We start from the raw sequence: 26930 nt of genomic DNA on the forward strand, positions 1-26930 counted from the left end.
CTTGTGGTTGCAGGAAAATTGGAAGGAAATCCTGAGCAGCAGTAACCAGTTACCTCCCTCACCCAGAATCTCCCACTTTAACATTGTATCAGTGCAGAACAACCCAGAATGCTCATATGAACCCAACACACTATTTTTCCCACAGTGTGTTACTTTCTGTCTCTGCTAAAACAAGCTGAACTGACTGAACTGTTCAGTCCCATCTTGATGTGCCAGTGGAAGCTTTATGGAACTCAGGCAAGTTTAACAAATGACTGGATAAAGAAACACCTCATTCACAGAAACCTTAGGATTGTAAAATTTATTTTTCCTGAAGTCCTGCCAATAAAGTTCACTGAGAGATGTCACTCTTTGGACAGCAATATAAGAAGCTAATATTTAGCATGATGTTTATTCTTCTAGCCTCAATGTTCTGTTCTTCGTGTGACTCCACTGAATCCAACTCTGATGTCGTTCTCTTCAGAAGTGATGAAGATCCATTTTTCTTTCACTTCCCCCTGATTTCTTTCCAAAGCTCCCATTTTTTCCAGGAGGATCTTCAATGTTCTCCAGCTCTCTTTAGATGATGAAGGAACTCAGACTGACTCCACCCGGCTGGTGCTCCAGGTGAGCAGAAACAAACAAACCCTAAAGTCATTCATGTCCTGATAAATGAAACCTTAGAACTGGTTCTGGTTCTGATCACGTTTTACTGTTGCGTTTCATACAGCTCTGAAAAGAAATTAAGAGATCACTGAGAACCTCATTGAAAACCTGCTGGTTATTCCACCAAATATTGATTTCTGAACTTCTCCTGAGTTAAAATATTAGTATTGTTGTTTCTATATAAACTTGATTTCCTTTAATTATTTGTGGTCTAAAAGCACTGCAACTTTTTCATTATTTTCATCATTTCTCATTTTCTGCAAATAAATACTAAATTTTTGCTTGGAATTTCAGAGCCATGTTGTCAGTAGTTCATAGAAGAAAAGAACAATGTTCATTTTACTCAAATATATGCCTATAAAAAAATAAAATCACTGAAACTGATCATTTTAAGTGGTCTCTTAATTTTTCCCAGAGCTGTATCTGGATCATTTAAAAGGCACTAAATGTGTTTTTAATAACCAGACGTCATGTAGGAAAGAGTTTCACCACCAGAGGGCGACAAATAATGAATGTAAATAATGAACAACTAATGAAGAGTTCAGTTGGTTCCAAGTTAAAAAAGGTTCTGGATCAAGTCGTGTTGTGCAGAACCTGGATCAATAGAATAACAGCGGATCCAGATTTATGAGAAGTGATTCTGTCTTCAGACGTCAGCAGAACATTTTCTTCTGACTCCCAGTCAGTCTGACCAGTCAGACCAGTCTGTGCTCATTTCTCCTTCTGACACTTTCAGTTTAAACTCGCCTGTTTATTTGTGGCACCAGTCTGGATCTACCGTGGTTCTGTTGGGTCTCAGTTTGTTGTTTAGATATTCTTGATCAACTCTTTGGATACTTTGAACAAACTGTAAGTTTGTTTTTTTTCCTACTTGAACTTTGTCATCAGAAACTTTCCTGCTTGTTTCTGCTCTCTGATGTTTGGAGAAAATGTTCACTTCTGATTTCAGCTCAAAAATCAATATCTCTGCTGTTTGAAGGATTTTAAGATTATTGATGAGTAGCTGGTTTTCTTTATTTTCTTCTCTGAACAAACTGATTCTTGGTTTTACTTCGTGGAATCAAACTCTGGTCTCCACCATTAAAGTCAGAAAAAACAATTTCCTGTTTTTTTCTTTTGAAATACAATGATGTTATTGTTAAAATATGTTTAATTCAGTCAGATTATGAAATAGTTCACCTTCAAAGGAGCAAATAATCCATTTGTGGAGATTAAAAATTAACTAAAATACTTCCTGTTGTTCAGGTTGAATCAGTGAATGTAAATGTTGCTCCATGTCTCCATCTAGTGGACTGATAGTAGAAGTGCAGCAGCTGATGGCAGCTTCCTCTGCCTCTCTGCTGTCTGACTGCATTCACCTGACACTGATATGAAGCAGAGAAGAAGAGCCAATCAGAGGAGGAGCAGCTGATCTTTTTCCAGCTCTAATGATGTAAAGGATGATCAGAGTTGATGTGCAGATGAATGATGTGTGTTTCCTCTGCAGGTGAAGGTAGAAAGTGTGTGTGAGCTGATGTGAATTCAGCAGCATGGATCAGTGTGAGGACAGAGAGGAGGGAGTCCCTCCCTCTAAAACCACTCTGTGTGGGGAAGATGAGAGCCAGAGCAAAGGTCAGAGGTGAGGTCACCATCTCTAACTGTCCACAGCCCTTTTCACACAGCGTTCACTATATCAGGCCAGAACAGACGTGGTGATGAAGCTGCTGCTGCTCCTCTTTGCTGATTAAGTTTTAATCATCATGTTTCTGTCAGGATCCATCAGAGACTCAAACCAGAACCAGAACCAGAACCCAGCTGTGTGTCCTTTAAGAGTGATGATTCAATGGTTTATCCCATTGACTTTAAATCTCCTGGATCTCCACCATCAGAGAGGTGAGATGTTTCTAACTGCTGTAACTGTGGAAACTGAACCAGTAAGAACTCAGATGTTCTCAGTTATATTTACAGAGTTTTGATTGATTATCTACAGAAATCAGCTGCTCTGTTCTAACAAAAACACCTTCATATATTCATCTCTGACTGTTGATGATGATCTGCTGCTTCCTGGCTCCATGTCAGACTAACAGTGAAACACATTTCCACTGGGAAATACCTGGTAAAGCCAGTCTGGTCCATCAGGACTTGGTTCCTGTGTGCATTGTGAGAGCAGTTCAGCAGGGAAGGAAACCTTCATGATGTGGTTGGTGAGATCTGCTGGAACTCAACCAAACTGAGCTGATGTGGACCATCAGAGGTTCTGCTGGTTCTTAGTGGGATCAGCAGGAACATTAAATCTTTACAACTACTTGGATCATCTGGTTCACTGCTCACATCCACATATCACTTCATGAACCTTTACCTCCTGATTGTCTCTGTGTGGACAGATACAATGTGAGCTCTTTGGCTTCCAAGGATCTACAGGATCCATTTTAAAATCGTCACTATAACATCCAGGAGAAGGCCCCACATGGACACACACCTACATATCTCAGTCCTCCTCCATGTCCACATCACCTCAGATCTAGTCATCAGAACCTGATGGATGTCTGTCAGGTTTAAACACCTATTAAAGACAAATTAAACAACACAGGAAAGACAAGAGAGTTAGATTCTTGTACTCGCGAGGAGAACAGACAGATGTGCTTTCAGTTACAATCTCCTACTGCTCTGAAAACACATATGCCTGCTCCTCTCTTTTTATTGTATTCAGGATCCCTATCACATTGGACGCTGCAACCCTCAAAGGGGGAAAACAAATCATTTGCATGGAAGGTGTGGCAAACAGAAAACACAGCTGTCAACACAGTCAGTCACAAGTATCTTCTTAAACAATGGTGTCGTCCTGTATTTCCAGTTACCAAGATTCTCTGGGTCATCTCCCGACCCCCTGTGGTTCGCAAACTTCAGTTCTCGTGTCCCTCTAGGTCATAAAACTTTGACCCTTAGTCTTTGATGTACTTTCCTGGTAGGTGTCAACTCTTATCTCCAGGCCATCTGCTCCCCAACTTGGCACGCTTCCTGCTGCTAACATCACTTAAAAGCAGACATACACACTCAGTCCTAAGTATTTATATTTGTAATTAACATAAAAACCTATCAATGTCCCACACTGTCCTGTAGACCTGTGTGGTCAGAGCCTTCACATCCACTGTCCCCAAGCTCTGGGAAACTGTCTCCACCAGCATCAGATCTGCTGACAGTTTGGAGTGTTTGAAGTCCAAGTTCAGCATTATCATTTTAAAATATCTACTGGGTTATTGGTCTACATCTTTGTAGTTCATCTTTCTCTTTCTAAATTCTTTTTGTCTTTATGTGATGCTCTGTTTTTATACTTTAAAATCTTAAAGCATAAAAAAGCAAACTCTTAGTGATTTTCTCTGTGAATACTGCTGGATGAATATTTCCTGACTTCCTAATTGTTCCTGGTTCCTCCACAGAGTGGACCAGCAGAGCTCAGAGGTTCCCAGTGGCCCGTCTGTCCAGCAGCATCAAACACAATTGGACTCTGTATTTATGGTCTGTTCATGAACAGCAACTAATTTTCCATGGGTTCTGTTCAGTCATCTCCATGCTGTACTTTGTAGACCAAAGGACTGCCAGTCTGTCTAACATCCATCTGGTATTTTACTCCATGATTTCAGTCTGATGTTTCCTTTATATATTGTTTTGTTTCAGCTGTTGGAAGACAACATTGTCACTTTTGTGAAGAATGAGTTGAAGAAGATCCAGAAATTACTGAGTCCAGATGAGCAAGAATGCTCAGAGAGTCAGAGAGATGATGATGAGGTGTTGGAAGGTGATGATAAAAAGCAGAGGAGGAGCAACAGAGAGGCAGTGATGAAGATCACACTGAACTTCCTGAGGAGGATGAATGAGGTGGAGCTAGCTGACCGTCTGCAGAGCAGTAAGAGGATTTCTACTAACATTCTACATGATGGATAAATCAGACATTTACTTATGTCTCAAGAGATGGAATCACATTTATTCAAATCACCTTCAGAAGATGATTTTATTTAGCTCCTAATTTTACTTTTTGCTTTAATTTAGAACATCTTGCTCCAGTTTGTCAACATCAACTTAAATCTGGTCTGAAGAAGAAGTTCCAGTCTGTGTTTGAGGGGATTGCTAAAGCAGGAAGTCCAACCCTTCTGAACCAGATCTACACAGAGCTCTACATCACAGAGGGAGGGACTGGAGAGGTCAATGATGAACATGAGGTCAGACAGATTGAAACAGCATCCAGGAAACCACACAGACCAGAAACAACAATAAGACAAGAAGACATCTTTAAAGTCCCACCTGGAAGAGATCAACCAATCAGAACAGTGATGACAAAGGGAGTGGCTGGCATTGGGAAAACAGTCTTAACACAGAAGTTCACTCTGGACTGGGCTGAAGACAAAGCCCACCAGAACATCCAGTTTATATTTCCATTCACCTTCAGAGAGCTGAATGTGCTGAAAGAGAAAAAGTTCAGCTTGGTGGAACTAATTCATCACTTCTTTAGTGAAACCAAAGAAATCTGAAACTGCTTCCCTCTGCTCTCCTCTGGATCACCACACGACCTGCAGCAGCCAATCAGATCCCTCCTCAGTGTGTTGGCATGGTAACAGAGGTCAGAGGGTTCAATGACCCACAAAAGGAGGAGTACTTCAGGAAGAGATTCAGAGATGAGGAGCAGGCCAGCAGGATCATCTCCCATATGAAGACATCACGAAGCCTCCACATCATGTGCCACATCCCAGTCTTCTGCTGGATCACTGCTACAGTTCTGGAGGATGTGTTGGAGACCAGAGAGGGAGGAGAGCTGCCAAGCACCCTGACTGAGATGTACATCCACTTCCTGGTGGTTCAGACCAAAGTGAAGAAGGTCAAGTATGATGGAGGAGCTGAAACAGATCCACACTGGAGTCAAGAGAGCAGGAAGATGATCAAGACGCTGGGTAAACTGGCTTTTGATCAGCTGCAGAAAGGAAACCTGATCTTCTATGAATCAGACCTGACAGAGTGTGGCATTGATATCAGAGCAGCCTCAGTGTACTCAGGAGTGTTCACACAGATCTTTAAAGAGGAGAGAGGGCTGTACCAGGACAAGGTGTTCTGCTTCGTCCATCTGAGTGTTCAGGAGTTTCTGGCTGCTTTTTATGTTCATCTGACCTTCATCAATTCTGGAGTCAAACTGATGGAAGAAAGAAAAACATCTAGGAAGTTTTTATTCAATAGACCTAAAATAATTTCTCTCCATCAGAGAGCTGTTGACCAGGCCTTACAGAGTCCAAATGGACACCTTGACTTGTTCCTTCGCTTCCTCCTGGGACTTTCACTGCAGACCAATCAGAGACTCCTACAAGGTCTGCTTAAACAGACAGGAAGTAGCTCACAGACCAATCAGGAAACAGTTCAGTACATCAAGGAGAAGATCAGTGAGAATGTGTCTGCAGAGAAAAGCATCAATCTGTTCCACTGTCTGAATGAACTGAATGATCGTTCTCTAGTGGAGGAGATCCAACAGTCTCTGAGTTCAGGAAGTCTCTCCACAGATAAACTGTCTCCTGCTCAGTGGTCAGCTCTGGGTTTCATCTTAGTGTCATCAGGAAAAGATCTGGATGTGTTTGACCTGAAGAAATACTCTGCTTCAGAGGAGGTTCTTCTGAGGCTGCTGCCAGTGGTTAAAGCCTCCAACAAATCTCTGTAAGAACACAGATTGTTACTGCATTTATTTTTATAGAAATCTGCTATTGAAGAGGTAAATATATATTCATGTTTCAGTTTATATATTTGTGCATTGTTTCTTCAAAGTGTCCCACTGGGTGGGCAGAAGGGAACGTGCAAAAGTGAAATAGACTTCCTGCAGCAGAGCTGGAGATAATGTTTCATATTCAAGCAGCAAAACTACTCCTCTTCATTGTTAAATTGAAGCTGGATTAATTTAGTTCATTGAAAAATCTTATAATAATTTTTCCATCCTCCTTTTTGCCTGTAGTTCTGTCCTTTAAGACTGGAGGACTAACTATAGCATGAACCGGTTCACAACAAAAGGCAACATGAATGTGTGTAAAATAAGGTTGTTCCTTCTCTGTCCAAGCAAAACGTTGTTGATTGAAAGAACATACATTTTCATTATTTGTTTAATAACAGATTTTTCTCTCTGTCTCCTCAGACTGAGTGGCTGTAACCTCTCAGAGAGAAGCTGTGAAGCTCTGTCCTCAGTTCTCAGCTCCCAGTCCTCCAGTCTCAGAGAACTGGACCTGAGTAACAACAACCTGCAGGATTCAGGAGTGAAGCTTCTCTCTGCTGGACTGAAGAGTCCAAACTGCAACCTGGAAACTCTCAGGTAAAATGTAACTTTAAAAATGTCCATCTTTCCATCAGAAATGTTTTTACTGGCCACTCAGACATTTCACTTTTTAAGTTTCTTTTAAATACTCTATTGCTGTTTCATCATACAAATATACACATCTTACATATGATTATGAATCACCCTACATTTTTTCAAACTGATTCTGCTGTTTTTAGTAAATTTACAGCATTATTATTCCTCTATTATAAATGTGTCGTTACTCTACATTCTCCTACTAATTTTAGTTTTTACCTTTTCTTCAATATCTGATTCTTCCATTTATCTTAAAGATGCTGCTGATAAACTCCCTGCTGTGGAAAAATGAAAGAGGTTTTTTTCAGATCCGTTCCGCATGTGACAAATCTTGACATTTATGACCCATGGAATGAAATGAGAATGTTATTACTATTTCATCTTATTGACAGGTTAAGCACAATTGATTGGCCTTTTTTCATATCAGGAAAATGACCAGTTCAGGGGCCTCATGCATAAAGTGTGTGCGTGCACACATATTTTATGCAAAAATAAGCAATTATAAAAATTAACTTTGCGTCAAAGTTTGCTTAAATATATGCACATTTTTTGCTGGCCTGAAAATGTGCGGCAGCCAAATAAATGTTTTCTGTGAACAATATCAAACTACAAGTCATCCAAACTCACCTAAATACACTGAAACCTGACTAAACAATAAAACATTCTTGGTCTAAATGACATTGAATGTAAACATAAGCAATGAAACTGAACCACATTTATCCTCAGACAATAACATAACACACACAAAATAACAAAAATAAAAATAGAAGGATGTGAAAAATTCACTCGAATGTAAATCTATAGGGTAATTTCATTCTGACTGAAAAAGAACACAGGGTTGGTTCAGCAGATTAACTCCAGACAGGTTTGATTATCTTTAAGGTGATCAAGGTGTGTATAATCACATGTATTCAAGTAGCTGTGCAAAGGTGAGCTGCATAAATGTGGAGCTTTGGCTCTGATGGAGAACATCGTCAATGGAAAGATTCAGAGGGAGCGACTGATCATATTGATCTGCTGGGAAATGTTGATGATGGTTTATTAACATTTAGATTAATCCAGACTGATCATCCTGGATCTCTGAGCAGAACTTAAAGAAGGAACCGTGTGGTACCGGTACCGGTCCAGCTGCAGTCATCCTTCAGTCGATCTGCCCGCTTTGTGAATGTTCCTTTCTGGACAGAAAGCATCTCTATTCTGTAAATGTACAACTTAAACACATGATTCCACTATTTAGAATAAACGTCCACATTCCCACTCAAATGACTCTCTGACCTTAATGTCACTCTTTAAATCCCGGCTGAACGTGAAACTGTTCTAACAGGCATTTGCACAATCTCTTTATTTATTTAGTTATTTGGATTTTTTTCTTGAAAATGTATTATTTTATTTTTGTGAGGTGACCTTATGTGACCTGAAAGCACCTTTTAAATAAAATATATAGTTATTATTAATATTTAAACTGCCATAAATAAGGACGTTACCATGGTTATTGCTTCATGTGGGGGCAGACTTCCAGGTATTTATACTAATTTACATTTGTATTAATGGGAGGCGACATGGTGGACCAGCAGCTACGCTCAATTTCCAGCAAACTGGGATGCATAAAGGAAAGCTGCACAATGATGTGCGTGCCCACAGCTTTATACATCCGAATTGTTCTGTGAGCTGCATTTTTCTAAATTTTTCCGTATGCCAAGTTTTAGTGTGAAAACTGTGCACTCTTTTATGCAAGAGGCCCCAGATCTTTGTTCTCATTTTCTCATCATGTGATGAATTGTGTGTCTGCAGCTTATCAGGCTGTTTGGTCTCAGAGGAAGGCTGTGCTTCTCTGGCCTCAGCTCTGACCTCCAACCCCTCCCATCTGAAAGAGTTGGACCTGAGCTACAATCATCCAGGAGACTCAGGAGTGAAGCTGCTGTGGGCTGGACTGAAGGATCCACACTGGAGACTGGAAGCTCTCAGGTATGGAGGAACCTGCTGCAGGAGCAGAGAAGGTCTGATAGAGGAGGAAGAGGGAGAAATGTCTTTAGTCAGTCTGCTGGGAAATAGTTTTAATAGTTTAATAGGAACTTTCACTAAATTAATAACAGAGAAGTTCAGTTAGATTTCCATGATGATCTACTGATGACAGAAAGGATTTTAAAACAATATTTGATGGAGCTCCAGACCAATCAGCCCCAAGAAACAAAGATGAGAAGAAAAGTAACTCCATGTTGGTCAGATGGATCATAAATCTAAACTGTCACAGAGAGAAAACAATAAAAACATGATTTATCTGCAGCATTGATCATTAAATGGCTCATTACTGATGTATTAATATTAAATATGATCGATACACTTAATGATATTATATTAGCCATGAGGTAAAACATTCAGCAAATACTTTTACTTTTAATATTTTAAGCATTTTAAAATATTTATTCAAGTAAAAATGTTAATGTGGTTCTTTTACTAGAGAACATTTTTGTCTGTTTATTTGTACTTTTACTTCAGTACATTGTTTGAGTTCTTTCTCCACCTCTGGTGAACAGCCAGTAGGTGGCGCTAGAGTCAGGAGGAGGCAGCCTGGAGAAAAGGCTGTTCCTCCCTGATCTGTTTCCAAGCAGTCAGAGTGTAGAAGTTGAGAGCTGGAGAAGTTTCCTGCTGTTGCTGCAGCAGCAGAGATGTTCTGCTTCATGGACTAAATCAGGTTGGAAAGAGGAGAGATCTTTACTGAGCTGCTGGATAAAAGCTTCTGAAACATTTCAACTCTTTCTGGAAACTAATGAGACATAAAAACAATGGATGTTTTTACCATCCAGACCTTTAGAACCAGTTCAGCTCAATAATTCAGTTGTTTCTGTGGAAGATGAACAGATTTGATGTGAAATGATGAAATTCTTCATTTCTATCTGATGTTCCAGCAGATCTGTAGAAAATGGAGCTGCAGCTCTCAGATATTTCAGTCGTCATGTTTTCTATCAATGAATCCACTGATTAAAGCTGGAATCTCATCTCCATGTTCTCCTCCAGAGGTTCCCAAGGTTTGTTCCTGGAAGTTGCTGGTTCCTCCAATCCAGGCTCCGTCCCCTTTAGACAACAGGAAATCTGTCCATATATGGCGCTTAAGAGTCACCTTGATGCTGCAAAGCTTTGTTCAGGGATGAGATGTCAGGATGGTCTGAGTCTGTTCCAGGCTTTAGTTGTTCTCCTCATGAGGAGCTGAAGTCTCTGACAGGAACGTGGAGCTGAACAGGAGAAGAACTTGAAGTTTCTTCTTGGCCTCTGATTGCAACAGCAGGACAATCCAACATTTTAGTCTGACTTCATCTGGAAATATTTCTTTGACCCTGAATCAGTTTGAAGGCAGGCCAGCTCCTCATCAGAGCTGAGATCTTCTCTGTCTTCCATGCTACAAATGTAGAAGTCCAGCAGCTCCTGATCAGAGACATCAGAGCGTGACGTCATCAGTAGAGTGATGATGTCATTTTCCTCTCAGAGCAGCTTGGAAAGCTGCGAGGAAAGATGCAAACAAAAACTCTCTGGACTGTTGGATCTGTTGGTTCTGGTTCCAGAAGCTCCTTGGACTCTTTCACAAGCCATTACTGCAGCCGCTGAATTCAGGAAGCTGCTTCTTCTTCTTGGTCTCATTGAAAATGTGTGCAGTGCCACCTGGTGGTGTTGGTTGGTAGAGGAAGTGCTGAAAGGTTGGAGGTGTTTGTCAGAGGTGGTGTGATGATGGAAGCCTCTCTGGTTTGTGAGTCTGAGCTCAGAGATCAAATCTTTGATTCTTGTTGAACTCTTTGTTGAATGTGATGCAGCTTCTCCTTTTTAATGTTTGTATTTCTGGATATTCCAGTGAGGCCAAGCAGGTTTTCAGCAGCAGGGCTGTTTAGTGTTTCATTTTCTTCATCTGTGTGTGGAGTGTGGATGGAACAGGTATCCAGGTGTTGTGTCAGAGTTTAGATTGATTGTATTTTAATGCTGATTATTAAATCAGGTTGAGCTTCCAGAAATGTTTCCTTAGTTTCCTGATGTCCTTTTAGGCTTCAGTGAGTTTCTTCAGGTTGTTACTGAGGGATTTCCTTTCTCCTCTCTGTTGGAGCTTTTCCTGTGTTTGGAGAAATGAGTTGTGCTGCAGCAGCACCAACTGTCCTTCCTACATCCACTGCAGTTTGCAATCCAAATGTTGGACTGTTCCTGTCTCAGTGGAGGACAATGTGTGTCTGAGAGACATGTAATGTCCATGTTTGCTGCTGAAAGAGACTGATGGTCTGACCCCCCTCCTCCTTTCAGGGTGGAGCCTGCTGGAGTCCGATTCCTGACACCAGGTCTGAGGAAGTGTAAGTGTGTTTTTCATCTGATTCATGACAACAAAGCAGCTCACATTCAACCATCTTCAAACTGTCACATCACTCATTCAGGAGTCATCATCAAAGTGTCAATAAATGATCAATAACTGCAGCTGGATTGTGTTTGTTCTCTCCATCAGATTCCTGTCAACTCACCATCGACACAAACACAGTGAACAGAAAACTCAAACTGTCTGAAGACAACAGGAAGGTGACATTAGTGGAGGAGCTTCAGTCATATCCTGATCATCCAGACAGATTTGATCTTCCTCAGCTGCTGTGTAGAACTGGTCTGACTGGTCGCTGTTACTGGGAGGTCGAGTGGAGAGGAGAAGTTGATATATCAGTGAGTTACAGAAGAATCAGGAGGAAAGGAAACAGTGGAGACTGTTTGTTTGGAGGGAATGATCATTCCTGGAGTCTGAGATGCTCTGATCGTTTTGGTTACTCTGTCTGGCACAATAACAGAGAAACTCGTCTCTCCTCCTCCTCTGTCTCTAACAGAGTATCAGTGTATGTGGACTGTCCTGCTGGCATTCTGTCCTTCTACAGAGTTTCCTCTGACTCACTGATCCTCCTCCACACCTTCAACACCAAATTCACTGAACCTCTGATTCCTGGATTTGGGTTCTGGTCCAGGTTTGGTTCTTCAGTGTTTCTGTGCTGATTTGAGTCTAAAGATTTTAAATATTTTCTTCCTGTCAGAGAAACTCTCTCACTGTTGAACAGATAGTTCAGTCTCTACAATCTATTTCTTGGTGAAACAATTCTGATTGAATCCTTGGAAACTTTTTCTTCTTCCAGTCCTTTAAATATGGAAGCTGGAATTATTCCAGGATTATTCCAGGATTATTCCAGGATTATTTTTTGTGAATGATTACATTATTTATCATACTTGGTTCTGCTTAAAATCATTAAATTAAACTGAATTATTCTATTGTCATTATTGTTCTTACATTTGGGAGATTGAACATTTATATTTTATTAAGTTTTTAAAATAAAACTTTGAAAAGTTCATAAAATAAAATCAATCTACTGAACATTCTGATTTTATGAGGATCTGTTTGAAATGTTTGTTACAAAGTTGATTAATTTTTATGTGAATTAAATTGGTGTTTAATTTGTGTTTTTTGTAATGAACTGTTACTGGATGTAAAACTATTTTATTTTTTAAAGTATTTTGACTCGTTTACTGGCCGACATTTATTCTATAAATCATTTGGTGACCAATTAAAAAATAAATGTATTGAATTTAAAATGGAATATCTAATTTCTGGATCAGAAATATTAATCACTAATAAAGTATCCTCAAGTGACTGGAGTTTATTTATTTTAACACAGTTTGATGAAATGAAGAATAAAAATATAAAACAATTATAAATGAAACTGGTTCATTTTTTTCAGGGGGAAAAACTGTCAGAAAAATAAAATTAAAACTTTGTTTTTAAACACCTTAAATAAAATTAAACTTATAAAAAATGTTTAATAAATGATGGAAAATACTTTATTTTAAGATAAATCATTTGCACCACATGACATTTTTTAAGACCACAGCCGAATCATATTGATAAAAAACCTCTGAAAACGTCTCATTTTAATTTTTAATTATAATTTCTGTGCTCAACATTTCAAATGTTCTAATAATTGCAATGGATTTACATATTTTTAAATGTTTAATTTCCCCTGATGGAAATCCTGATTCAACTAATTCTGAAACAGACGTTCCTCCAAAATCTCAGTGATTTCCTTTTCTTTCAGTCTTGCATCCACATCAGCAGAAAGAGGTTTTGAAAGCACTGAAATATCATCAGTAGCAATAATTTCAGCATTTAAAAGCTGAAATCTGACTTCATCTAGTTGAGTATCAAGTCCTTGAATGGGAGGTTTTAGACTCCTGGGTAGTTTGAGCAGTGAATGTAACAAACAGCCATTGATAGAAAAAGCTGCTGTTCCTGTAAATGAAGTCAACATGACAGTTTGATTTGATATGTCAGCCTCCTCTCCATCAGTAGAAGAGGCTCCTGATGGATCTGATGATCCAGAGCAGTGCTTGCTTCAGAGTCAATACATTTAATCAGGTGGGATTTTCCACTTCCTGCTCCACCGTTGACATAGAAGTCAAATGGATGAGGGTTCAAAGAATCACAGAAACACTGAATACACCAGTCTCTTACTGCATAGAACACACAGGCCTGGTTCTGGTTCAGGTTCTGATCAGTTGTGCGTAACACAGCTGGATCAATTGAAGGCTGTTCCCTGATGACTCTGACTTCTGTTCCAGCATCAGACTGATGACTGCAGTCGGGGGCAACATCCTGTTCTTTGTCCTCATCAGAATATCTCTCAGATTCTCATCACACTGTAATCTTACAGCTTCAGATTCAGGAGCAAGAATCCACCATTCATCAATCACATTGTCTCTGTTTTGTTCTCCTTCTTCCACTGCACTCTGAATCTCCTCACAAAACTTTCTCATATTTGTCCGTCTGTCTTAATGCTTTTCACAGACTCAATGTCCTCAGAACCAGGAAGTTGTTTGCAGCCAGAATAGTAGAAGAACTGATGGGTTTGGGACCATCATAATGTTGAAATAATAATAGTGCGACTGAATACCAAAATGAATTAGAGGCATTTTAATGCTGGCTGAAAAAAAGAGCCAAACAGGCAAGAAGGTGAAATCAGAGACAAACAGAGAGATGGATTACGACACTCTTCCTCTTCCTCCTCCTCTTCCTCTTCCTCCTCCTCTTCCTCCTCCTCTTCCTCTTCCTCCTCCTCTTCCTCTTCCTCTTCCTCTTCCTCTTCCTCTTCCTCCTCCTCTTCCTCCTCCTCCTCCTCCTCTTCCTCCTCCTCCTCCTCCTCCTCTTCCTCTTCCTCTTCCTCCTCCTCCTCCTCTTCCTCTTCCTCCTCTTCCTCTTCCTCTTCCTCCTCCTCTTCCTCTTCCTCCTCTTCCTCCTCCTCCTCCTCCTCTTCCTCTTCCTCCTCCTCTTCCTCTTCCTCCTCCTCTTCCTCTTCCTCCTCCTCCTCCTCCTCCTCTTCCTCTTCCTCCTCCTCCTCCTCCTCCTCTTCCTCTTCCTCTTCCTCTTCCTCTTCCTCTTCCTCTTCCTCTTCCTCCTCCACTGAGTTCTGATGGGTCGGTTCAGATGGTCTCTGAAGATCAGACACCAGAACAAACATATAAAACTTTCACTCTGTTCTACATAAATCATCAAAATCAAAGCAGAAAAATATTTAATTAATATTTTTCTAAAACATTTTCAAGGTTTTCCAGTTAAGTTTGTAGACAAACTACAAAAAACATCATAAACTTTATTTTATTTATTTAGCAAATATTTTATAGAGAGAAAAACTCTTTTATCTCCTCACTAAATTATTACAAACTAGAAATCCCTCTAAATTACCTACAATTGTTTTTAATATTCATCCTAAATAAATCATTTTCTATTAGTTTATAGTTTGTTTCTTTCATTTCTAACAATGTTTCTTTACACCATGAAAGGAGTTTATTATAGACTTTGTAAATAATCAATATTGTTCTGATCTCTACTAAATTATAACATTTTAAAGTTTGCACTTTCATTTTTTATTTTCTTGTTCCTAAATATTAAAATATTTTCCATAATTTAGTGTTAATCTATTTTTGTCACATCATTAATATTTGTAATTCTCCTTCCATTAAACTGTTGCTGCTCCAAACTGACCAGATCAAAATAATGAATCAGCAAATAAAATAAATGTTAACAAATTAGATTCATTTCATAAATCATTTCTGTAAAGTAAGAAAAGTTTAGGATCCAGTTCTGACTCTTGTGGTTTTCCAGGTAACTTCTAGTAAATCAGAATTCATATTATTTGTACATTTTGATGTCTTGAGTAACTTTTACCCAGGAATGTGAAATGCCTCATGATTCAGGAATAAGAAAGAGAATAATTATATAAAATATATATTGGAGTCAGTTTCATAACTTAATATTCAGAGGTTTGCTTCCATCTCCTCAGGTTTTGTCAGAATCTCCTTCAGTCTAATTTGGGTCAAATGTTCTGGTTTCCTTCCACAAGGTTCTCATGATACATTGCTGGAGTTCTGGTCCATTCCTTCTTACAGAACCGGTGACAGTCTTTACAAAAATATTAACTTTTTATGACCAATTTGGTAATAAAATAACAACCATCAGAAGGCCTGTTCTTCAGGTCAGAGCAGCAGAATATTTTCCTCTCTTCTTCCTCCAACATGGTGCAGACATGGAACATTAAACTGAGCTTGTTGCTGTTGGCAACAGCAGCTAAAAAAGATTTGCAGAGAGAAAGAGGAAGCTGCCATCAGCTGCTGCAGTTCTACTATCAGTCCACTAGATGGAGACATGGAGCAACATTTACATTCACTGATTCAACCTGAACAACAGGAAGTATTTTAGTTCACAGTAATTAAACTCTACAATGGAGAAGATTAACTGTTTAATAATCTGACTGAAGAAACGTATTTTAACAATATTTTTTTATTTTGAAAGGGAGCAACAGGAAACTGTTGATTCTGATTTTATTGGTGGAGATAAAATTTGATACCAGGTAACAAAAATATGAAGCATTTTGTTCAGAGAAGAAAACAAAGAAACATCAGCTGTTCATCATGTTGTTTGATTCAAGTTCATCATTAATCTAATAATCCAGTAGATTAACTTTCAAAAAGAAGAGAGATTAAACTTTGAGTTCAAATCATGGAGAACGTTTTCTCCAAACATCAGAGAGAAGAAACAAGCAGGAAAGTTTCTGAAGACAAAGTTCAGCTAGGAAACAAGACAAACTTACAGTTTGTTCAAACGATCCAAACAGATGAAGAAGAACATCTGAACACCAGACTGGGGTCACGACCCGGTTGGATGGCAGGACGGTCCAGACAGCAGCAGAACCTCTGGATGTGGATTCCACCCAGATCAACATGATCACATTGGCTGCTGGAAGAGACGACATCAACAGTTTGGGGTCTCCAATGGTGGATTGTTGGGAAAACTGAGAGCATCAATTTACTGGACTGAACTGGAGATTAATAATAAAACATGGAGTGGAGTTTTCTTCTCTGTGTTTTTGTGTCATTAAGGGATTGGAAACCAAATCTGGAAAAAGTTTGACTGGAAAGTAAAAACCAGATTTAATAGAACTCCATTAAAAACTTTCATTTCCAGGATTCCAACCACAGATCGATGTTGGAGGAATTTGTGGAATGGTCGGTCATCACACACGTCTTCTGGGACTGACCACAAATAAAAACCTTCTGGGAGGAAATGAACCAGGAGATTGAGGACATTCTGAGGACAGATCTCCTCATGGAGCCTCTTCTATTTCTGCTGGACATAAACACCAAGGATTTACTCACTAAAGATCAATGTTACATATTGTTGCACATTCTGCTACTAGTAGAGAGAAAGACAATTACACTAAACTGGATTAAACTCTGTTCACCAACTGAATGGAGAAAAAACTGAAACATGAAAACATGATGGAGCGTCTGACTGAACAACTAGACATGAACAAAGATAATTAAATATGTAGTTTAGATAATATATAATGGATTTGAAAATTAAATGTTTGGTTTGGAAAATAAATTTTTAGTTTTGCAAAATAAATATTTATTTTGAAGCTATATATTTACCGACATTTTTATTGCCATAAATTTAGTTTTCAAATGTTTAGCTTGTTAATTTAATATTTAGTTCAGAATGAACGTATGAATGACATGGTGAAAATATTAGTTTGAAAAAGGAATTTTCACATTTTCTCTCTATGACATAATGAATAAACCAAAATACTATTATTATTTGTTGTTACTATCAATCATCACTACAGTCATGATCAAAAGTAAGTACACCCTCAATTTTATCAGAACTTCCTCATGAAGATTTTATCAACCTGCCTCTGATTTCACCTCAGAGCTTCAACTTCCTGGTTCTGTTGCTCTGAAGGAAAAAACTACAAACCAGGTGAGCTGTGACGTCTTCAGTTGCGGACTTCCGGTGAAGGGAGAGAGGTCGCAGGCAGAAAGGCGGACATTTGAACACAACAAACAAAGAAGGCGGTAGGAGCTGATTTGGTGGATCACATAAGCTGTACATTGACTGTAGTAGCATGGCTTCTACATCAGGAGGAAATAGTGGAAATGAAATGGAGTGGATGATATCGAGGTCAGCAAAAATGAAAAGAACAATCAGAAAGAGACATAAAATGGGAAGAAGTTGGTCGGATGAAAGTGAGCCAGGAGCGGAAGGCAGTAAAAGGACAAAAATAAATCAAAGAGTGAGTTCGCGGGAACAAGATAACAGTAATACAGAAGTGGAATACAAAGTTGTGGTGGAATTTCAGCAAGAAAGGGGTTATATTCATCCGATAAAGATAACCAAAGCAATAGAGGTAGAGATAGGAAAAATCAAAACGGCTAGAATCATGAACAACAGAAAAGTGATAATACAAGCTATCAGTGAGGCACAACAACAGAATATAATCAAAATGAAAACTCTGATGGGAGAAAGAATTAAATCATATATACCAGGTTATATGGCAAGGTTGAGAGGAGTAATTTCAGGAGTTCCACTTGAAATGACAATGGAGGAGGTGAAGAATGAAATCAAAGGAGGGAAAATAACAAATGCCATCAGGATTAAAAGTAGAAGAGAAGGGGAACTCAAAGATACTATGGCTGTGATATTACAGTTTGCAAACAACATGCCAGAAAATATACAGCTAGGATTCATGAACTATAAAGTTAGAGAGTACATCCCGAAACCGCTCAGATGTTTTACCTGTCAAAGAATGTAAGGGAAAAATTAGATGTGCAAGATGTGGAGGTCCACATGAATTTGGAAAGTGTGACAAAGACGCTAAAATTAAATGCTGTAACTGTGGAGGTGATCACAGTGCAGCCTATGGTGGATGTATAGTTCAAAGGGAAGCTAGAGAAGCCCAGAAAATTAAGATAACAGAAAGAGTTTCTTATGCAGAAGCATTAAAAAGAGTAAAGAAAGATAGTACAAGAGGAATAAGGCTGGGAGAAACAGACCAAAGTTACACTTCTCGGAACACAAATCAAGGACAGAATGATCAGAGACAAATATTAATGCCAACAACAAATACGAATAATACATGTTTGCATAAATGTAAAATAGAGGAAAATACAATGATGGTGAAAAAAGAAAACTTTGTAGCATTTATATGTCATATTATTAATGTTACAGTCCAAATGAAGAAGAAAAGTGATAAAATAAAAGCAATAGTAACAGCAGCAGGGAGGTTCCTAGATATGAAAGAAATTCAAGCAGATCAGATTCAAACCATTTTGAAATAACCACTGAAATAACAGAAAATGTTCAGGATTAGGATACAAGCTTTGTTGATGGTTATTCATATTCTTCAATGGAATGCCAGAAGTTTAATAGCTAATGGACAAGAATTTAAAAAGTATATTTATGAATTAGAAGTAATACCAGATATAATATGTATACAAGAAACATGGTTAAACTCAAACTTAGATTTTAAAATTCCTGGATATAACATAGAAAGACAGGATAGAAGTAATGGTAGTGGTGGAGGATGTGCCACCTTAATTAAGGAAGGAATTGCTTATAAGAAAAACTCATTAAGTAAAAAATTAGAATGTATTAATATAGAAATATTTAATTTAAGGAAACACGGAAATATTAAAATCATAAATTATTATAATCCATGTAAAAATCTAGATAATGAAATATTTAAGGAAATAGGGAAAATTCATAGAAGAGAAGTTTGGTGTGGAGATTTTAATGCTCACAACAGTCTATGGGGTAGCAAGAAGACAGATCATAATGGTAAAATAGTGGAAGAATTAATGGATGAAAGGTCATTAGTTTGTCTTAATAATGGAAAAGGTACAAGAGTAAATATACATAAAAATACAGTTTCATGTCTAGATATTACATTAATATCTGACTGTCTTGTTAGTGCATGTGAATGGGATGTTAAATGGGAGTCTACACTAGGGAGTGATCACTTTCCAGTGAATACAATAATTAATGATAATATAAATAGACAAGAAGAGTTAACATTAATAAGATGGTGCTTTAATAAAGCTGATTGGTTTAAATTTAAAACAAAATGTGAAGAAACAAGACATATAGTAACATTAAAAGGTAATATTGAAGAATGTACAAATCAAATAGTAGAACATATTTTAAATGCTGCAAATTACAGCATACCAAAAATAAAAGTGAAAGGTCAGAAGAAAGTAGTTCCTTGGTGGAATAATGAATGTAGTAAAACAATTAAAGATCGTAATAAAGCTTTTAAAATATTACAGAAAAATCTAACAATCGAAAACCTTATTGATTATAAAAGGAAAAGAGCAAAAGCTCAAAAAACTATAAAGGATGCAAAAAAGAAAACATGGAGAGACTATTGTTCATCAATAGGTTCAGAAATAAATTTACAGAATGTTTGGTCAATGTTAAGAAAAGTGACGGGGAAAAAGAACAATGTTAATATTCCATCCTTAGTTAGAGGACAGGAGGTTTTGGTTTTAAATAAAGATAAGGCAGAGTTATTAGGAGAGACATTTGCGGCAGTTCATAGTGGTGATCACTTGACAGATACTCATAGAAGGCAGATGATTCAAAAACTAGGAAATCATAAAAATTCACTAGAAAAATGTCAAAAATCTATGTCAACATTAGATATGAATATAACCATGAAAGAAATAAAAACAGTATTGAAAGGGACAGGATATTCAGCTCCAGGGGAGGACCAATTATGCTACGCTATGTTTCAACAGATACCGGAAGTAACACTGAAATTAATATTAAAATTATTTAATGAAATATGGAAAGAAGGATCGATACCAAATAGTTGGAAAAGGGCAATAATTTTACCATTTAATAAACCAGGTAAAGATCCTACCTGTCCAAATAATTACAGACCAATTGCTCTTACTTCTCATTTAAGTAAATGGATGGAGAAAATAGTGGTTCATAAATTAGGATACTTTCTAGAGAAGAATAATCTAATTAATGGATACCAATGTGGATTCAGAACAGGAAGATCAACAATGGATGCTCTAACTAGAGTCAGTAATGACATAGAGAAAGCTTTAAAAATGAAGGAAATAATGATTATAGTATTTTTTGACATAGAAAAAGCATATGACTCACTATGGAAAGAAGGATTACTTATAAAAATGAAACAGATGGGAATAGGTGGGAGAATGTATAATTGGATAGCAAATTTTCTGCTAGATAGAAAAATAAGAGTAAAAATTGGGAATGATTATTCAAATGAATTTAATGTTGAAAATGGAATACCTGAAGGTAGTGTAATTAGTCCAATTTTATTTAATATTATGATCAATGATATTTTCTATGATACTGATAAATGTATAAAATCTGCACTATATGCAGATGACGGGGCCATATGGATGAAAGGGAAAAATATTAAACATGTGGTAGAAAATATTAAAAAAGCAATTAGTAAAGTAGAAAAATGGTCTTATGAATGGGGTTTCAAATTATCAGCAAGCAAGTCTTGTTATATGGTTGTCACAAAGAAGAGAAATATTAATATAGAAACAATAACATTATATGGACAGACTTTAGAAAGAGTAACAGAATATAAATATCTAGGTTTATGGTTGGACAGTTCTTACTCATGGAAAACACATATAGATAAATTAGAAACCAAGTGTAAAAAAGTTATTAATCTAGTAAAGGCTGTGGCTGGAAATAATTGGGGGGCAGATAGACAGTCATTATTAAGCATATACAGGGCTCTCATGAGAGCAATAATAGATTATGGCAGCATAATATATGGAGCAGCAGCTAAAACATCATTACAAAAAATAGAAAGATTACAGTGTAGAGCTTTACGTATATGTATAGGAGCAGTAAAAACAACACCTATTAATGCTCTTTTAATTGAAACTGGAGAAACTCTTCTGGAAATGAGGAGAATTAAACTAGCTTTAGCATATTGGATGAAAATTAAAAGTAATATAGATGATCATGTGAATTCAACTATTCTACAAAATTGTTGGGAATATGTGAAGTTCCAAAGTAATGGATTTGGATGGATGGTTAGGAAATGGATTAAAAACTTTGGATTAGAAGACAAGGAAATAGCTCAATTTAATCCAACTAGCGTTATTCCTCCATGGTTAATACCAGAGATTAATGTAGATTTGAAAATTAGCATAATGAAAAATGATTGGAATTTAAATGAAATAGGGATAAAGACTGATATTTATTTAAGAACTACATATAATAATTACCTTAAAATTTATACAGATGGTTCTAAGAATTTAAAAGGATATGTGGGAATAGGAATATATATTCCAGAGTTTAAAAAATGTATTTATAAAAGAATATCAGATCAATTGTCGGTTTTTACAGCAGAAATGGTGGCAGTTATATTAAGCTTGCAATGGGTGGAGGAGATTCGACCAGACAGGGTGGTGGTGTGCACAGATTCCAAAGCAGTAGTAGAAAGTATCAAGGGAGAAGGAAATAATAGAAAAGATCTGGTATTAGAAATTCATCATATTTTATTTAGATTATATAGGGGTGGCATTGATGTTTGGTTTTGTTGGGTGCCAGCACATGAAGGAGTAAAAGGCAATGAAAAGGCAGATAAATTAGCTAAAAGGGCTTTAGAGGGGGAAATAGCAATTTCAATTCCTTTTGGGAAAGGGGAAGGGAAATCACTTATTAAAAGTAAAGAAATGGAGGAATGGCAAAAAATATGGAATGAAGATAAGAAAGGAAGATTATATGAAGTACAAAAGTCAGTTCAAATTCGAAGCATTAATGAAAGAAACAGAAGAGAAGAAATAATAATTAGTAGATTAAGAATAGGTCATACTGTTACGACCCAGCTCAGCCAGGGGGAAGGAGAAGTAACATTAAAGAAACCTAGATGTTAAGGTTTTTCAGTTTAGGATTTATTGTTTGGGTTTAACAAAATAATAAGGTAGAAAAAAAACCTTTACAATCAAAAGTTTAGGTATAATGACCAAAAACAAACATTGAATAAAACAATGTCCACAAAACAACCAGAGTTGGAAACCTAAAGATCTTAACCAAACAAAACAGGACCAAAACCTAAGGTTAACAAACAAAACTCTAGTAGGCTACTATAAGCTTACATACAAAGTTCCTCACAGGGACTATCACAGGTAACAAAGATTTACAAAAGTTCACACAAAGACAATGCAGTATACCACAGTCAAACACCCAGCAAAGTGGCAAGCTGTCTCAATAATGAATCAGCCGCGCTTCTCCCAGGAAGTCTTGGGTTTAAAAAGGGAGGCCTCATCAAGGATTGGTGGAGCCGACAATTGGTGAGCCAATCAGCTCCGCTGTAGACCTCAGGGAGTGTCACAGGAGGATTAGGGCTGCAGTTCCCAATAGAGTTAATTTCATTAGAAAGCTGCAGATATACAGAAAAGAAAGAGACAAAAGAAACATACAAGGCCACCGGCCGTAACACCTCCCCCCTTAAGACCTAAACCAAAAGGTTAGGAATTAACCCAACCAACAAGGTGACTATACAAGATATAGTCTAGACAAAACATCTGCTCTAAAGTTGACTACACCCTTAGGTTTGATGACAACATAAGAATCAAATCCTAGGTAGACCTCAAAGTGCTGAAGTGCTAGAAGCAAAGCCAGTGTTTCTCAGTGATAAAGTACCTGAGCTGATTCTTAGTAAATTTACAAGAAAGTAACAGACGGCATGATCAGCTCCGTTATCACCTTCCTGTAGCATAGCTCCAGGTCCCAGAACATCCTCCACCTCAAGTTTGAATGCCTTAGACATGTCTGGAGAAGAAAGGATGGGTGGATGAGACAAAAGAGACCCAACAGAATGCTGACACTCAGGAGTCCAGTTAAGGGTGACTTTTAGGTTCAGCAGAGTAGTGAAAAGGAGGACTATAATTAAGAAGGTTCTACACAAGTTCCTGTAAGCACAATCAATCCCAAGGAAATGATGAAAGGCTTTTCTTTTGACTTCCCAGTCACATGCCTTATACATTTCTGGGTTTGGCCTCTGTTGACTTTGGCAATAAATGGTATGGCGAAGAACGGGAGGAATAACCTTGTCAGGCTTACCAGTTATCTGAGAGGTGCGATAGTTGTGGCAGTACAGAGCATAAAATGACACTGGTTCAACTCTGGCTTTGTCAGCACTTACCCCACTTGAGAAACACCTTTTTACAGCTGGATCCACCTTCTGGGTTGCACAAAACTGAGATTGTGTGACAGAGGAGGACGGACCAACAGCGGTTTGCAATACATCTGGTTTCACCTGGTTGGCTGTAGGCACCTGTGAATTAACCTGCATTTTCTGAGAAGTAGTGGCATTAGGTGGTGTGGGCTCTTCCTCCTTGGAAAGAGAGCAGGGGACATCCAACACTTCCAGTGCTGGAATTACCTTACCACCAGCAATATCATTACCTAGCAGAAAGGAAATGCCCTTAATTGGTAATGCAGAACAAATAGCCACGGGAAAAGTGCCAGAAATCAGTTTCGATTGCAAGTGTACCAGATGTACAGGTCGGGGTACACAACCCATTTCAACTCCTTGCAGAGCAACATTGTAGCCACAAGAAGACAGCTCAGAGAAGGGTAAGGAGTTTACCAAGATAACAGATTGTGAGGCACCAGTATCACGCAAAATACGAACTGGATGTTGATCGGCAGGCTTTCCAGATAATGAAACAGATCCATCCAACAAAAAAGGTTCAAAACATGGATCAGGGGTGCAGTCAAGTTGAGCTTTTCCTAGACTATAAGTTTTGTTCTTAATTAAACCCACACCGTTTGGTTTGGTCTGCAAAGTGTTCTGTTCTTTTCGTTTCAAAGCTAAACAGTTTGCAATAAGATGACCTGTTTTGTGACAATAGAAACATTCTCTGTCATCTTTTTGTGGAGGTGACCTGGATTGTTCTGTCATTGTTTCAGCAGGCACACTTTCAATGAACACAGACTGAAAGGTAGACTTGTGTGTAAGAACATACTCATCTACTAACACAGCAGCAGAAGACAATGAGTTTACCTTTTGCTCATTTAAATGTACAACAACACACTCAGGTAGACAATTTTTGAACTCCTCTAATAGAACCATTTCTCTCAAAGAGCTCAAATTTGTCACCTCACTTGAAGCACACCATCGGTCAAAGAGACTTCCCTTCTCCTGGCAAACTCTACATAGGTCTGAGGGGTTTTTCTTAAATGACCTAAATTTTTGCCGGTAAGCCTCAGGAACAAGCTCATAAGCTTTCAAGATGGCAGCTTTAACCACCTCATACTTAAGCGTGTCATGAAGAGGGAGGGCAGCTACAACCTTTTGAGCCTTACCATGAATTTTGCACTGTAATAATATTGACCAAACATCAGGTGGCCACTGTAAAGCCTGCGCTATCCGCTCAAAAGCAGAGAAATAAGAGTCAATTTCTGTCTCTCGAAACTCGGGTACTAAAGCCACATTTTTAGTAACATCAAAGGATCTAACTGAAAAGGGCCCCCCAAAACTACTACCAGGACTCTCACTGGTTGTTTGAACTGTGGACCTTGCTTGATACTCAAGCTCCAGCCTTCGAAGCTTTATAGCTTTTTCAGCCTCAATTTCCAACCGTTTAACCTCAAGCTGATATTGCCTGAGCTGTGCCTTCTCTTCAGCCTCAAATTGCAGTCTAGCAAGACGAACCTTCAAGCGAGCATCAACTTTGGACCCAACAGATCCAGGGGAAACTGAGAGGAGGTCAAACCGAGGAAGTGTGACAGGAGTAGCAATCCCACCAACAACCTCCATGTCCACCTCTGGTGTTAGCTCCTGAGGTTTCTTTGCAATATTAGAAGGGCCAGCAGATTCTGACTCTGCAGCAGGCACAGCACTGGTTGGCAGAGCAGATGAGACAGAAATCTCAGAGGGCAAAGTCAACAAGTTCAGCTCAACCAGTTTGTTCACAATTAGATCCCGTAACTCCTTCTTAACCAGTTGCTTAGAATAAGAAATGGAAAAGCAACTAGCAATTTTAGCTAAGTCATCTTTACGACAACATGCAAGTTGCTCAAGAGAAGGCTGTTCCAAGAACTGGTCAATATTAAACTGAGCCATTTTGGACTAACAGCGCAAACTTTACAAAGGCACCTTCAAAACATTAAACCAAACAAATTTTCCTAAACTGTAGTCACAGGATTATTAAATATATCCCGGACGAGCCCCCACTTAATGTTACGACCCAGCTCAGCCAGGGGGAAGGAGAAGTAACATTAAAGAAACCTAGATGTTAAGGTTTTTCAGTTTAGGATTTATTGTTTGGGTTTAACAAAATAATAAGGTAGAAAAAAAACCTTTACAATCAAAAGTTTAGGTATAATGACCAAAAACAAACATTGAATAAAACAATGTCCACAAAACAACCAGAGTTGGAAACCTAAAGATCTTAACCAAACAAAACAGGACCAAAACCTAAGGTTAACAAACAAAACTCTAGTAGGCTACTATAAGCTTACATACAAAGTTCCTCACAGGGACTATCACAGGTAACAAAGATTTACAAAAGTTCACACAAAGACAATGCAGTATACCACAGTCAAACACCCAGCAAAGTGGCAAGCTGTCTCAATAATGAATCAGCCGCGCTTCTCCCAGGAAGTCTTGGGTTTAAAAAGGGAGGCCTCATCAAGGATTGGTGGAGCCGACAATTGGTGAGCCAATCAGCTCCGCTGTAGACCTCAGGGAGTGTCACAGGAGGATTAGGGCTGCAGCCAGTTCCCAATAGAGTTAATTTCATTAGAAAGCTGCAGATATACAGAAAAGAAAGAGACAAAAGAAACATACAAGGCCACCGGCCGTAACACATACCTACTTAAATGACATGCTTTATTTAATAGGGAGGAAAAATAGTGATAAATGTGAGAGATGTGGAGAAAAAGAAAATGTAGAACACATACTGATGAACTGTAAGTCATATGAACACAAAAGGGAAGAATTAGAGAGAATAGTTAGAAGTATAGGGCATGAATGGAATCTTAAAGGTATATTAGGAAATGAAGGAAACATAACAAATATTCATAAATTAAGGAAAGCATTGTTTATTTATCTTAAGAATACAAAATTAAAAAATAGAATCTAATAGATGTGAAGTAACTCTGCTACACACTCATGTACAGTAGGTGGCGGTATGCACCTTAAAGTTGCTTGTGATCCGCCATAATAGAAAAGAAGAAGAAGAAGAAGAAGAAGAAGAAGATTTTAATTTGATTTTTAACAATACATTTATTGTACAATAATTCAACAATAAAAACATTACATAAATCAGGTCAAAGATACTAAAACAAAATAAATTATTACATTAACACTTTGTTATATTTTAGTTCTCCCTGATCGGAAATGATGCACAAAATATTATTAAAGCCCCACAATTTTAAAAACCCCGACAAATTCCCGGTGACTCTGTAGAAGCAAAACTCTAACCTCAACCTTGCCCTGATGTTCACCTTCCACAGAGTCACCGCGTCTAATTGAGGTCCACCCTGCATTTTGTCCCGTCGAGTTATATAAATAGTCATCTTGGCCTCGGCTAA

The 26930-nt window shown here is 38.1% G+C and overlaps 2 protein-coding genes and 1 pseudogene across 4 annotated transcripts in view; all 3 read left to right on the forward strand.

Annotated features, from left to right (window-relative positions):
* LOC122846989 (NACHT, LRR and PYD domains-containing protein 12-like) overlaps positions 1-26930 on the forward strand; it is a 626610-nt gene that overhangs the window by 102237 nt on the left and 497443 nt on the right. The gene's annotated exons all lie outside the window — the stretch shown is intronic.
* On the forward strand, positions 1866-12189 carry LOC122847059 (annotated as a pseudogene).
* On the forward strand, positions 21521-26581 carry LOC122847026. Its single transcript, XM_044144376.1, has 2 exons — positions 21521-22196; positions 26205-26581. Exons 1-2 carry the CDS (start codon positions 21536-21538, stop codon positions 26477-26479), a joined length of 936 nt encoding a protein of 311 aa, XP_044000311.1. The 5' UTR covers positions 21521-21535; the 3' UTR covers positions 26480-26581.

The sequence above is a fragment of the Gambusia affinis genome, linkage group LG17, assembly GCF_019740435.1.
Source record: "Gambusia affinis linkage group LG17, SWU_Gaff_1.0, whole genome shotgun sequence".
NCBI classification, from domain to species: domain Eukaryota; kingdom Metazoa; phylum Chordata; class Actinopteri; order Cyprinodontiformes; family Poeciliidae; genus Gambusia; species Gambusia affinis.

Excerpts from the sequence above, each read along its gene's own strand:
- LOC122847026 (XM_044144376.1), top strand. The coding sequence starts at position 21,536 with ATGAAAAATGATTGGAATTTAAATGAAATAGGGATAAAGACTGATATT. Across the intron at positions 22,197-26,204 it reads TAGTAGATTAAGAATAGGTC|ATACCTACTTAAATGACATG; the intron begins ATACTGTTACGA and ends CGGCCGTAACAC.